Source organism: Podarcis erhardii (assembly GCF_964252035.2).
Source record: "Podarcis erhardii genome assembly, chromosome: Z".
Taxonomy (NCBI): Eukaryota; Metazoa; Chordata; class Lepidosauria; order Squamata; family Lacertidae; genus Podarcis; species Podarcis erhardii.
In genome coordinates this window covers 27,486,814-27,500,330 of record NC_138504.1, presented here as the reverse complement: position 1 = coordinate 27,500,330, position 13,517 = coordinate 27,486,814, and the positions used below count along the sequence as shown (strand labels likewise).

Below are 13,517 nucleotides of genomic sequence, written 5' to 3'. Positions count from 1 at the left end.
TGGGTGGTATATAAATAAAATAATAATTACTATTATTAATATTATCAGGTTATGTGCTTTGCTTAAAAAAAAGAAATTTGCAGATTCCTAAACTTCATTCAAGCATGGATTCCAGGGCAGTGTGCATAAAAATTCTAAATATCAATACAATATTAAAACAATAAAAATGAGATGGGAATAAAATCTGAGGAATATTAATCCAAAACGAAGTGGCAAAAGGAGTACACACCATTCGGCCCTTCTGTGGGAGTGTATGCCAAATCCAGGGCAAAACCACCAAGAAGGCCCTATCCTTTGCAGATGCATAATGCATCTCTCCAAGAGATGGAACTCACGGATATGAAAACCTTAATGCTTGGGCAGGCTGGAATGGAAAGAGGCACTCCATCACTGCTATGTACCAAAGGTGAAAAGCCTTTGGGGCATCCAGTCACCTCACAAGGTATCCTCCAAAGTGGAAACACAAACTTGTGTGCAACAAAGTGCCATCAGGTACCACTCTGATTCAGCTGGCAGCTTGTGAGAAGTGACAGAAAGCCAGCTTATTCACCCTGCAGGATCAGATTTCCCTTGGTGATATCATGTCTGGGGAGAATCCTGCCTCCAAACAGCTTGGCCAGGAATGATTCGACCCTCCTCCTCCATATAAAGAAGTTGGTCACTTCTGATTTCACAAGGAAGACTCTGAACTCTGCAGCTCAAATAGTTCAAACCCTCCTTTCTCAATGTGCTTTAAAATTAAAATGCAGGTGTTTATCCCCCACCAGCTTTCATCTCTCTGAATATTGCTTTTTAGAGCAAGCTGTAACACCAGCAAGCCACTTCAGCAAGCCGGGAGAGCTGCCAGGTTATTTACTCTCCTAATCTCTTGCCTGTCCCACACCTGCAGAGTACACAGGCTCCTGTGTCTACAATAATTGCCTGTCTTACAGCAACGTATCTCAACAGGTGATCATCGCAAGTGGCCAGCCAAAATAAAAAAACCAAACACACCTTCCAGTAGCTTCTGCAGGCTGCTCCTCATAACATGGATGTTTTCAATACCAATGAATTTAAAACGAATGTTGTCGTAGTTATCAACATTCTCATAACCCTTTCCAGCAGCTCGGTTGGCCATGGCATTCAGCTGGAAAAATTGGGTAGCAAAAAATGATTATGCACAGCCCTTTCTGATACATACACACCCACTGGCCCTCTTTAGCATTATTTGAAAAAGTAACTTTAAAAGTGGAATTCTTCCTATATACAGTGTGGTGTCTCACAAAAATTTCTAAGACAGAAACTAGAACATTATCAGAACTGCAAGGCTACAATCCTACCATAATGTTCTCCTCTTTCCCCTAGGGATGCTAAGTATTAAATGATGCATCATTGTCAGTATTTTTTGCCACCTGCTGCAAGTAGCAGCCAGTTAAGAAGAGATAAATCTGCCTTCCCTGACCTGGTGCCTTCCATATGCTTTGGACCATAACTTCCATTGTGCAGGCTAGGGTTAATGGGAGTTTCTGCCCAAAACATCTGGAGAGCATCAAGTTGCAGAAGGCTGATTTAAAAGGCATACTAACTGAGTAGCAAATATGAAGTGACTGGCAGATCCTTTTGTGCATGTGTGAGAAGCATCAGTAGTGTCAAGAGCTGGTAACGCTTTTTCTGCTGATGGCCACATTCCCTTGCGGATAATCTGTTGTGGGAGGTACATGCAGTGGTGGGCTGGGAAGAACAAAATGTGCCAACCTCTTTCCTCTCCTTTCCCTCCTTCTTACCACCTGCAAGAAGTTAGCCCAAGGTCCACATGAAGCAGTCCAAGGACTATGTAAGGCCCATGAAACTAGGAAAAGGATGTCATGATTCTCCTCCCTAGCAGAATCCCTTTATGGCCACACTGTGTTTAGGCAATGTCAAAGTCAGAGTTGTTGACCACACAAGTGCCCCCAGATCCCATGAAGTGATACCTTTGGCCTTGTGTCTACAACATACATGAAGGGACTTCCTGGATTGGCTTCCCTAAGTGCTTGCAGCAGCTGTTCATCCTCTGGGCAACGAGCACTTAACCCAGACAAGGGCTGACTACAACGGCATATTGCAGCCTGAAAGAAACAAGAGTATGTCACATGTAGCAGGTAAGAAGTTCTCCAGCACAGAATTGTGCAGTAAGGCACCTGCTTTTCTCCACCCACAACTTGCAGATAGAAGCAGCAGGGTATTAAGCAATTGCCTTGGTCTACCAACATGCATAAATATTATGAGAGAAAGTTTTATGAGAGTATACAGAAGCGACACAATTGTGGGGAGGGAAACCAACTTATCTTTTAACAGCTGTTTGAAGTTTATCTGGCCTGCCAATGTTTAGGAGGGTTAGGAGAAACAGCTTTAATTCCAAGAATACCTCCTTTTGGATGAGACAGTGCCTTTTGTGAAATGAGATCATCACCCTCATATCCATTTACTTTTGATCATCATTCTTCTCCCAAACCACTGACAATGCTGAGTAACCAGAATACTGGCATGAAAACGCATATACCACCAACCAAGGGAAGTTCCCCCAAAATGCAGTAACAAAATAATTCTGTCCATACTTGAACCTAGGGCACTGCAAGGGCAGCAAAGTTAAAAGCTAAATGCTCAGCATTTTATTCCACAATGAGAACCAGTGCCATTTAAATCAGGCCAACAATGAATAAAAGAGGGTTCTCTGTTGCAAGCTATTTCCTGTTTCAAAAAGCTGAGATTAGCAGAGTTGAAATATAATTAGCTGAACATTGCCCAACATAACCAGATCTGTAGTTTTCAAGAAGAAAAATGCTGTTCTGAATTGATCTGAATGAAGTGTTGCCACTAAGTTCTGTGCAAAATGGAACTGGGTAAAAGAGTTTCAGGTGAGACCAAGAGGAGAAACTTACTGCTGTCCATGGGGTTTCCCATAAAGAGATTCTGGCAAGGCCCCCACTGAGTCACCACAAGGCCAGAGCCAAGGCATCTGTGTGCACTGAAGACTTCACCAACAGTTGCAGGCTGGGGTGTGTATAGCCAGGAGCTGGTTCTCCCCATCAGTCCTGCATTGTCTCCCTAGGACAATGTGGGGTGTGTGTGGAAAAGGAGACACCAAAAAATTGCTGTACATGCCTCAGTCAGCCAAGAGCTAATAGTCATCAGGAGCCAGTAGTTGCTGAACCATCTAACTTTACTCATTTCACCTCCACATCCCCTCCACAAATTGTGGATGAAACAACACTGGAAAATCACAATTCCGGGCTCCTGATTTTAGGAGTCCAGTTTAAAACTGTAATAATATTTAATTTTAAGAAGCTGCTTTTCCTCATCTCTTCTCTAAATGAAATTCTGAAAAAGAACATCTAGTCAATTTAGGATGGGCCCCACCAAAACTGGGCAAAATAATTTTGGCCATGCTATGTCGTAAAGCGACAAATCATGGCCAAAATTAATTTGCCCAGCCACTTCTGTAAAATGTTGCCAAGAAGTCATATGGTATGGTAGAGGAAGAGAGAAGACATGAGCAATATTTACATGTGTTTAAAATGTAAAGCTAAAATAGTTTCAAGGTAGCAATTTCAGTACAAGAAGACAAGATTGCCCTCTGCATCAATAAGCATTGTCTAAGGCTTGATCTATCCTAGCGGTGGGGAACCTGTTGCCCTCTGCATGTTGCTGGACTTCAGCTCCAAATATTGATACTGATCAAGGAAGATGGGACCTGTTGTCCAGTAATGTCTGGAGAGCCATTGGTTCCCCACCCCTAGTCTACACATACAGCACAATCAGGTTGAGTCCCGAGGAAGACGACGGGATTGACTATGGAGGAAGACCAAAACCCCATGAAAAGCAGAGCATGTGTTACTAACATTATTCTCTTTGTAGAAGTAGGAAAGTGCTGGTATCCGACCCCGGCTTCGAAACTTTGAGCTCCCCAGCACCGTTGCCCTAGTAGCTGCTTTAGGCACCACTAGATCTGGAGAGTATGTGCTGCAAACCTAAGATACAAAAAGAAACTCAACATTGATATTAAAGCTAAGTCAGCTGCAAATGTGTTAAGGTGTTTAGCAGTATTTGTTCAGAATCAGCAGGAGTAAGATACTATTGCTACAAGCAAGCAAGCACGCACCAAACACTCATTCTAAATTGCTCTGACTGACAGAACGCACAGCATTACTGTTCATTATGATCTAGAAGAGAGGGACCTTTCTGTAAGTTTCCTGGACATGTAAGGTCAGTTTGATTAACAAGTCAGACCTTTTCAGTTGTAGTTTCACTGTTGTACAATTCCCCAGGGAAAGCTCACCAAAGCCCAACAGTAACTGTTTTAAGGAGATGTGTTACAGGACCCTTTTATGTGTGGTTTGTTTCAACAGTCTTTTATAGAATGCAAGGCTAGAGAGAAGAGAAGGTTTTCTCCCTGACCTTGTACTGTTTCTCATAGATTATTATCTCCTTAATACACCTTATTGCAATGTAGCAATATAAAAGCTTGTATCCCAAAACAAGTGATGCATAATTAGTTCAGTTTTATCCTTCCTTAACATATCCAGCCTTATTTTATAAAATTATGGGCCTTTTCCAAATGGCTTTCCAGCCTTCCAGAGCCCCATCCATGGGATGTCCAAATCACTTAAGACATACTTAACCAAGTTAAGAGTAAAGGGAAAATAGAAGGGGTTTTATGGTGGGTTTTCTTTTTTGAGATTCTTTGTCTGCTGCCCCTAGAAATCAAAGGTTCCACCTCTGTACTTTCAGCATTCAGCTTCATTCTATTGGCCCACATCCATTCCATCAGTGCCTCCAAGCACTGGTCTAACACCTCACCCGCCTCTCCTGATCCAAAGGGAACAAAGAGATAAAGCTTGGTGTCATCTGCATATTGATGACGTGTCACTCCAAATCTCATGACAACAGCTCCCAGAAAATTCAAATAGATGTTAAACAACAACAACAACAACAACAACAACAACAATTTTATTATTTATACCACGCCCATCTGGCTAGGTTTCCCCAGGCACTCTGGGCGGCTTCCAACTGAATATTAAAAACAATACAGTGTCAGACACTAAAAACTTCCCTTAACAGGGCTGCCTTCAGATATATTCTAAAAGTCAGATAGTTGTTTATTTCCTTGACATGTGATGGGAGGGCGTTCCACAAGACACACACCACTACCGAGAAGGCCCTCTGCCTGGTTCCCTGTAACCTCACTTCTCGCAGTGAGGGAAATGCCAGAAGGCCCTCAGCGCTGGACCTCAGTGTATGAGATGAACAACGGGGATGGAGATGCTCCTTCAGGTATACTGGGCCAAGGCCATTTAGCACTTTAAAGGTCAGCACCAACACTTTGAATTGTGTTCGGAAACGTACTGGGAGCCAATGTAGGTCTTTCAGGACCGGTGTTATATGGTCTCGGCAGCCACTCCCAGTCACCAGAGCATGGGGGATAAGATGGAATCCTGCAGGATACCAGAGGACAACTGCCATGGTGCTGAACAGTAGCCTACTTTCTGGAAATGGACCTGGAGGTAGGAGCAGAGTTACTGAAATACAGTGCCCCCAACCCTTACCTCTCTGAGCTGCCTCAAAAGGATACTATGGTCAACAGTATCAAAAACTGCAAAAAGATCAAGGAGTAGGAGCAGGGGCACAGTCTCCACATCTCTCTTCTGATAAATGTCATCAACTAGGATGACAAAAGCTGTTTCAGTGCCATGACCAGGTCTGAAGCTGGAAGGGATTGGATCCAAGCAATCAGCTTCCTTTGAGCATGCCTGAAGCTGGACTGCCAACACCTTCTCAAGCACTTTGCCCAGAAAAGGGCATATTTGCCACTGGAAGATAGTTGGTATTCTTCTGCTTATTTATATCCTGCCTTTAAGGATATTCATCTTTTGAAGCAGCTCACAAGTAAAATAAATAATACATGAACAAAATTAGAATGAAAAATATAACAAGCCATTGGAATGAAACACTGCATTAAGCTGCCGTCTGAACAAGAATTACCTCATAGTCTTTGTTAAAATCGGTTATTTCCCAATAGTCATTTGGAATCCCCATGCGCTGGTAGTCTACTTTGACATCTATCAGCTTCCAGCCCATCTCCCGGTTCTCTTTGGGCATTTTGGGATTGTAAGAGAATGCATAAAGCTCTTCCGGTTTCACTAGAGCACAAAAACAATTTTGAAAGAGGAAAAAGATAAGTGATTGTGTAAGCCAGAATCCTTCATAAATCACAGGTACACATACACACACACAAGTGGAATCAGGAGTAGGGATGGATTACTCTGCAAATGTGCTCTGCTTGGTTACTTGTTTTTCCAGTTTTAGGCTCAGCGTGCTCTATTTATGCTTTTTTAAAATAGATAAATAAATGTGCCATTTTAAAACGGCATATGCTTTTCTTTACAAGTCAGCACAAAATCTGTACTCATTTTTTGGCAATTCCCCTAATATAATTCCTTTCTATGGGGTCTGGGTGGGGACAGTTCATTCACTATTATACATATTTTTGCACACACGTTCCTCTAACATATGCTTTTTTTATATACACATTTTTGGTGGGAAAACTGCATTACAAAAAACTGCATCACAATTCAGAGAAGTGTGAATTTAAAAGGATAACTGTGTTTTGGTTTAGAAGGTGTGAATTAGGTAAAATAGAATCACAGAACTGTCAGGTTGGAAGGGACCCTGAGGATAATCTAGTCTAATCCCCTGCAATGCAGGAATATGCAGCTGTCCCATATGGGAATCAAACCTGCAACCTTGGTATAATCAGCACCACACTCTAACCAACGGAGCTATCCAGCTGATGTTTGAGCTGTAGCAGTAAAACAGAACAAATTTCTCCTCTATCCTCATTGAGAGGTTTCCTTTGTGTTCAGTTTTGTTCCAATTTCAGATTTTGTTTTAACAGCCTCCCCCAGCCTTGGGGGGGAAAGCCCTTAAATTACTAATTCACACGACATTTACCAATGTTCCCTCCTATTCATCTACATATACATATGATTGTCCATTCCACTGTTAAAAGAAAGAACAAACTTTCATGAAGCTTCTGCGACAGGTTGAATGGGAGGTACATGGTTTTTAGGTGCCAAGAAAGAATATTTCTATTTGCCCAGGCCTTTAGGCTCCTTCTCAAAACAAAACAAAACTACTGATACTTTTATTGTTTATTGTTGTTAAAAAGAATTTTGGTGCTCTGTGAGGTTATTTTGCTATTTCATTGTATTTTAAAGTTTATAAGTTTTTATTGTGAAAGACCCATGGATATATTTTAGAATAACATTATTATTATTATTATTATTATTATTATTATTATTATTAATCAATCACCATCACCATCATCATCCAATTTCCCCCCAGACTGGGAACTGAGGTGGCTTATAGATGAAAATACAAAAACACAGATAAAATAGAAAAAGCTAAACCCTAAATTCTACACTTAAGCAGGAATAACCAGCTGCACAAAAAGAAGATGGGGGACATCTGGATTGTACACAGAAAGGATCTAGGGATCTTCGTAGACTACAAATTTAAAATGATACAACAGTGTGATGCAGCAGCAAAATAATTAACACTATTCTACGCTGTATCAACAGAAGTCTCTTGTTCAGCTCAAGAACAGTAACAGTACCACTCAAGTCGTCAAGTCAAGTCCTTTTATTACGGTCAATGACCGCAATCAAGTATCAAAAAATAGTACCACTCTATTCTGCCTTGGTCAGACCACATCTGGAATACTGTGACCAGTTCAGGGTGCAATTATTTAAGAAGGATGACAAGCTGAATGTGAGCAGAGGAGGCAACCAAGATGATCAAGGGCCTGGAAACCAAACCTTATAAAGAACGATTGAGGAAGCTGGGTATGTTTATCATGTAGAAGAGGTGATGGAGAGGAGATATGATAGCCACTGTCAACTGTCTAAAAGGCTGTCACTTGGAAAATGAAGCAAGCTTGTTTTATCCTGCTCCAGAGGCTAGGATGTGAATACTGGACTCAAGTTATAAGAAAGAGATTTCAGCTAAACAAGAGGAATAACTTTCTGATGGTAAGAGCTAGTCAACAGTGGAATGGACTCCCTTGGAAGGCTGTGCACTCTCCTTCATAGAAGGTTTTTAAGCAGAGGTTGGATCTGTCATGCATGCTTTAGCTGAGATTCCTGCATTGAGGGAGTTGCACTAGATGACCCTCAGGTTCCCTTCCAAATCTACAATTCTATGATTCTATGGATGTGCAATAACCCCAAAAGATGCCTTTGTACATATATGACCAAAACCTGTAGGTAGCCACATTGGTCCTTTGGAGATGAAGTCAAACATAAAAGCATTTATAGCACTTTTATCATCAGAGGTTAAGAAAGCTTTGCAGACCCTTCTGGTGAGGCAGACATTTGACATTATCAAGATTTCTGTTCCCTCTTACATAGTACAAGGTCGGAGGGGGCGGGATACCTTGCTCTTTTCTCTGGGAAGAGGTTTGTTTTGGTTTTGTGCTTGCATTCAACAAGTAAAGAGCCAAAACAAATCCAAGGTTTCAGCTCACAGGGATCATATTCTCAGCCTAACTCCAATCTTAGGGTAGAATGTGAAAACATGTAACCTTGCTGATTAGGACCAACCAAAGAAGTCTCCAAAAAAGAAAAGAAGGAAAAGGGGAATAAGCAAACTTTTGCTGGATGTTAAAGAGGAAAAAAAGAACCAGGGAGAACACATCCAGCTTGTGGGCTTCCCAAAGGCATCTGCTTGGCCACTATGAGACAGGATGCTGGACTAGAAAACCATTGGCTTGATCCAACATGTTATTCTTATGTTTTTGGGAAGCAATATGCAGAATTAATTAGATTAGGCTCATGTTGCACCAAAGACTAATGAAACAGGCAGCAATGGCTGCTCTCTCTTGGAAATCAGAAAAACAAGCTGTCATTCGGTGGTGTTTCTAGCACTAATTGGAACACCTGGGTTTTGCTGCTTGTGTGTAGGTGCAAAGTTGATCATGTGGGTGCCTGAAACTATCTAGTTAATGCAAAATGCAGCAGCTTGGCTGTTCACTGTGCAAACATATCACCATCTTATTGCACCACTGCTTAAAAAAATTGAACGCAAGTGGAGGAAAGATCCAAATGAATGCAATCAAACACTGGTAAGGGCTCATTATTGAGCCTACCTAGTGGCAGTGAAGGCAGAAAAGAAGGCATACTTTGCTGACTCCATTGCATCCTTATTATGTCATCTGGCAGAGCTTTTCCGGGTTGTATGGGGCCTTTTATAGGCTGGCCCAAAGGAGGTGATAGAACCAACAGTAGCTCACTATGGCTTGTTTGCAAAGCATTTTGAGGATAAAATTGCTTGCATCCACCAAGACCTTGACTCTGCTGTTATAGCAGATGGCTCTCATGGGGTGTCTAGAGCACAGTCTAGTCCTGTTGTGTTGGATGAGTTTCAGTTGGTAAGGCTTGAGGATGTGGACAAGGTGCTAGGATCAGTCAGGGCAACCACTTGTGCTCTAGACCTTTGCCCCTCTTGGCTGATAAAAACCAGCAGGGAGGGAACAGCTGGCTGGACCAGTAAAGTGATGAATGCATCCTTACGAAAAGGGGTGGTCCCTGCCTGTTTGAAGGAGGCAGTGGTAAAACCACTCCTTAAGAAACCTTTCCTGGATTCAGAAAACCTAACTAACTACCGGCCAGTTGCTAATTTCCCCTTTCTGAGCAAGGTTCTGGAATAAGTGGTTGCAGACCAGATTCAAGCACTTTTGGAATAAATTGATTTTCTGAATCCATTTCAATCAGGGTTTAGGCCCAGTTTTGGCACAGAAACTGCTTTGGTTACCCTGTATGATGACCTCTGTCAAGAGCGAGACAAGGGAAACATGTCCCTGTTAATTCTTCTCGACCTCTCAATACCATCAACCATAGTATCCTTCCGGAGCAACTGTCTGAACTAGGAGTGGGTGGCACTGCTTTGTGGTGGTCCAGTCCTACTTGGATGGTCATTCCCAGAGGGTGTTGCTTGGGGAATGCTTTTCAGCCCCGTGGAATCTTCAATGTAGGGTTCCACAGGGCTCAATCACATCCTCCATGTTGTTAAACTTCTACATGAAACCGCTGGATGGGGTTATCTGGAGGTTTGGAGAACTGTCAGAAGTATGCAGATGACACTCAGCTCTATTTCTCCTTTACAACTGCAGGTGATGCAGTGGAAGTGCTGGACCAGTGTCTTGCCTTGGTAATGGACTGCATGAGATCCAACAAACTGAGACTCAATCCAGATAAGATTGAAGCACTGTTAGAGGGTGGTTCCCTAGACCAGATGGGTGGGAGGTCGCCTGCTCTTGATGGGGTTACACTGCCTGTGAAGGAGCGGGTTCATAGCTTGGGGATACTACTGGATCCTTTGCTGTTGCTCGAGGCTCAGGTGGTCTCAATGGACCGGAGTACCATCAGTGGTCCAGCTATGTCCCTATCTCGACAGGGATAGCCAAACTACTGTTGTCTATGCTTTGGTAACCTCAAGGTTAGATCACTGCAAGGCATTATATGTAGGACTGCCTTCTAAAGGGTTTGGAAACTTCAACTAGTGCAGAATTCAGTGGCCAGGTTACTTACTGGAGCAAGACAGTTTGAGCATATTACACTGATACTAGTCTGACTGCACCAGCTATCAATTAGTTTACGGGTCCAATTCAAAGTGCTGGTTTTGAGCTATAAAGCCTTAAACGGCTCAGGACCGCAATACCACAAGGCCTGCCTCATTCCATATGAACCTACCCAGATTACCTTCTGAGGCCCTTCTTCCTGTGCCTCCTCTTCGAGAGGTCAGGAGGGTGGCAACACGAGAACGGGCCTTCTCTGCAGTGGCTCCCTGTCTGTGTAATGCTCTCCTCAGGAAAGTTCACCTGGTGCCTTCATTATACACCTTTAGGCACCAGGCAAAAACATTCCTTTTTAACCAGGCCTTTGGTTGATTTGACTGACATCCTACGCCCTTTTAAAATGTTTTTTTTTTTGGGGGTGGCTTATTGGGTTGTTGTTATTTTGATTACACATTTTGTAGTTTATATTTGGATTTTGTTCTGCGAACCACCCTGAGACTTCCAGGAAAAGGCGGTATATAAATTCAATAAATAAATGTATACAATTTCACTGGCTGCCCATTAACTACTGAGCCAAGTTCCAAGGGGCTGGTACTTTTACACAAAACTTTATACAGCTTGGGAGTTGATTCCTAAAACAGGATCTCATCTCTTATATCCCTTATATCCTCTGCAGGAGAAGGCATTCTGCAGATACCATCTCAGCAGGTCTGCTCCATATAATGTAGGAAGTGGGACTTTAATGTGGCAGCATCTACCCTTTGGAACTCCCATCCATTACTTATCAGACAGATGCCGTCTCCACTGGTCCCTACTGAAGACCTTCCTTTTTCAGTTATTACTGTTAAATTACAATGAGATGCTTCACAGGAAGCAATTCATAAAGAAACTGAAATAAATAAATATGTTTGCTTATCATCTGAACCTGATAACCTCATCTGCCTAGAACTGTTACAGCAAAATGATGCTCTTGGGTTTGCTGGGAAAACATGGTAGCTCTCTGAAACATTGTCAAACTCAGTGACAGCTTTGAAATTCAAACAGATCAACAATAACTCACTCCCTGCCTTTTCACTCCCTGCCTTTCCAGGCCTCCTTCCTTTCCGTTGCAAATGCAAATCCAATCGATAACTTATCCTGTTGACTCTCAAGTAAGCAGATTCTCCAGAGACAGATTGGTCTCTGCCAGCATCTGATAAAATAGTCAGTCTGCCAAACAGGTAATCTTCAACCGTCAGTCACCCACTAGTGAATAATGAGTAATTATTTGTGCTCTGCTGAGGAAAGACAGTGTGGGATTCTGTGGAGGTACTGAACCACAACAAAACTATGGGTATTCAAGCACAAAAGAAACAAAAACCACGATGCCCTAAATTAGAGAGAAAATGGAAGCTGCTGGTAGGACTCTCTAGTGCAGCTCGCCCCCCAATCTGGTACTCTCCATATGATTTCGATTCCCATCAATTCCCATCAGCCCTGTTCTAGATGGAACTGATGGGAGATGTAGTCTAAGTCACCTGGAGGACACTAGGTTGAGGAATGCTGCACGTGAAAGGTATTCTAATCTCAACAGTGTCAAATACTGACCCAAGGAGCTTCATCAGGCCTATGCAGGGTCCCCAATACAGCCTGTAGGATTTCTTCCAGATCCCACACAAATTGCTCTGTCTTCGAAGGTGAGGAAGCCAGCTCATCCATGGCCCATTATTACATGCAATAAGGTATTAAGTGCAGATAATTTTTTTCTGTTATCATATAGGTCCTATAAACGCTGAAACAGTATCTATTTTTTCTAGTTTTAGTGACTGGAGTAGGGTTGCCATATGTCCTCTTTTCCCAGGACACATCCTCCTTTCCATGGGTATGTAAAACGAGAGTCGTTATAGCAATCCATAGTTAAAAGTAGAAGTCAGCAAATGTGTTCTCTTTTTTGCTCTTAAAAATATGATTCTAAAATGAAACTGATAATGTAATTGATCACCACACAATCCAGGCACTTTTCCCTCTCAACAATAACTACTTTTGAGGGTTGCTTTGTGGTTTATTATGGATTTCATGTGTTTTATTTTCATGTGAGCTTGTGCTCTTAAATACATTGTAAGTCACTTGGAAAGCTTCTTTGTGCGACAAGCAACTAACAAATTTAATTACTACCCACCAACATCAAATCACTGCAGAAATCTTTTAAGCAGAATACAAATACTCTTGACTAGTAATCAGAAACCTGCAGCCCTCCAGATGCTGCATGGCTACAGTTCCCATCATTCTTGACCGGCAGTGACTGATGGGAGTTAAAGTCCAAAAACATCTGGAGGGCCTCAGGTTCCTAATTTAGAGGGCCAAAAGATTTTTTTTTTAACTTTAAAGACAATTTTAATCTATACAAACACCAAAACAAAATTAATGTTTTAATTATTACCAACATCCTGAGAGGAGAAAATGCAAAGTATTTCCACTCTTTTAACAGCGATGGAAACAGCTAGAGCTATTGATGCTTTCCTTTCTTCCTGTCTGGTTTAACAAGAGTTCAAAGTTCAATAACCAAAGCTCATCATCAACAAGCACTTGCATTGCCAGGGTATGAAATATAGGAATCAGACCATTGGTTTATCCACTCAGTACTGTCTGCCTTGGCTGGCAGTGGAAATCCAGATAGACAGGTGTCATTTTTTGCATACCTGGAGATGCCAGAGATTGAACCTGAAATCTCTGTCATGCAATGCAAGTATTGTATCACTAAGCTAAGTTCCTTCCTTCATATGGAAGCAAACTGCACTTTCCAAGTACCTGGTTGAGAAAGTTTCAGCAGGGAAGTGTAGACTTCATGACAGTCCCGCTCATGACCAATAATAAAGTGAGCAACACGGAAATTCTTGCAGTGAATAAGCAGTGGACAGCCAGATGCGGTCAGAGGCAGTTTCTCCAC

The 13,517-nt window shown here is 42.2% G+C and overlaps 2 protein-coding genes across 2 annotated transcripts in view; one reads left to right on the top strand and one right to left on the bottom strand.

Annotated features, from left to right (window-relative positions):
• Positions 1–13,511, bottom strand: part of MTMR8 (myotubularin related protein 8) — a 35,002-nt gene extending 21,491 nt beyond the window's left edge. The window contains exons 1-5 of the mRNA XM_081847137.1: positions 13,379–13,511; positions 6,001–6,158; positions 3,861–3,989; positions 1,953–2,087; positions 994–1,126 (exon numbers count right to left, since the gene is read on the bottom strand). Of these exons, the coding sequence (XP_081703263.1) occupies positions 994–1,126; positions 1,953–2,087; positions 3,861–3,989; positions 6,001–6,117 (514 nt within the window). The 5' untranslated portion in view covers positions 6,118–6,158; positions 13,379–13,511. The remainder of the gene's footprint in view (positions 1–993; positions 1,127–1,952; positions 2,088–3,860; positions 3,990–6,000; positions 6,159–13,378) is intronic.
• The window catches only part of LOC309333557 (uncharacterized protein C8orf48), a 417,965-nt gene that overhangs the window by 120,730 nt on the left and 283,718 nt on the right, over positions 1–13,517 (top strand). The window lies entirely within an intron of this gene.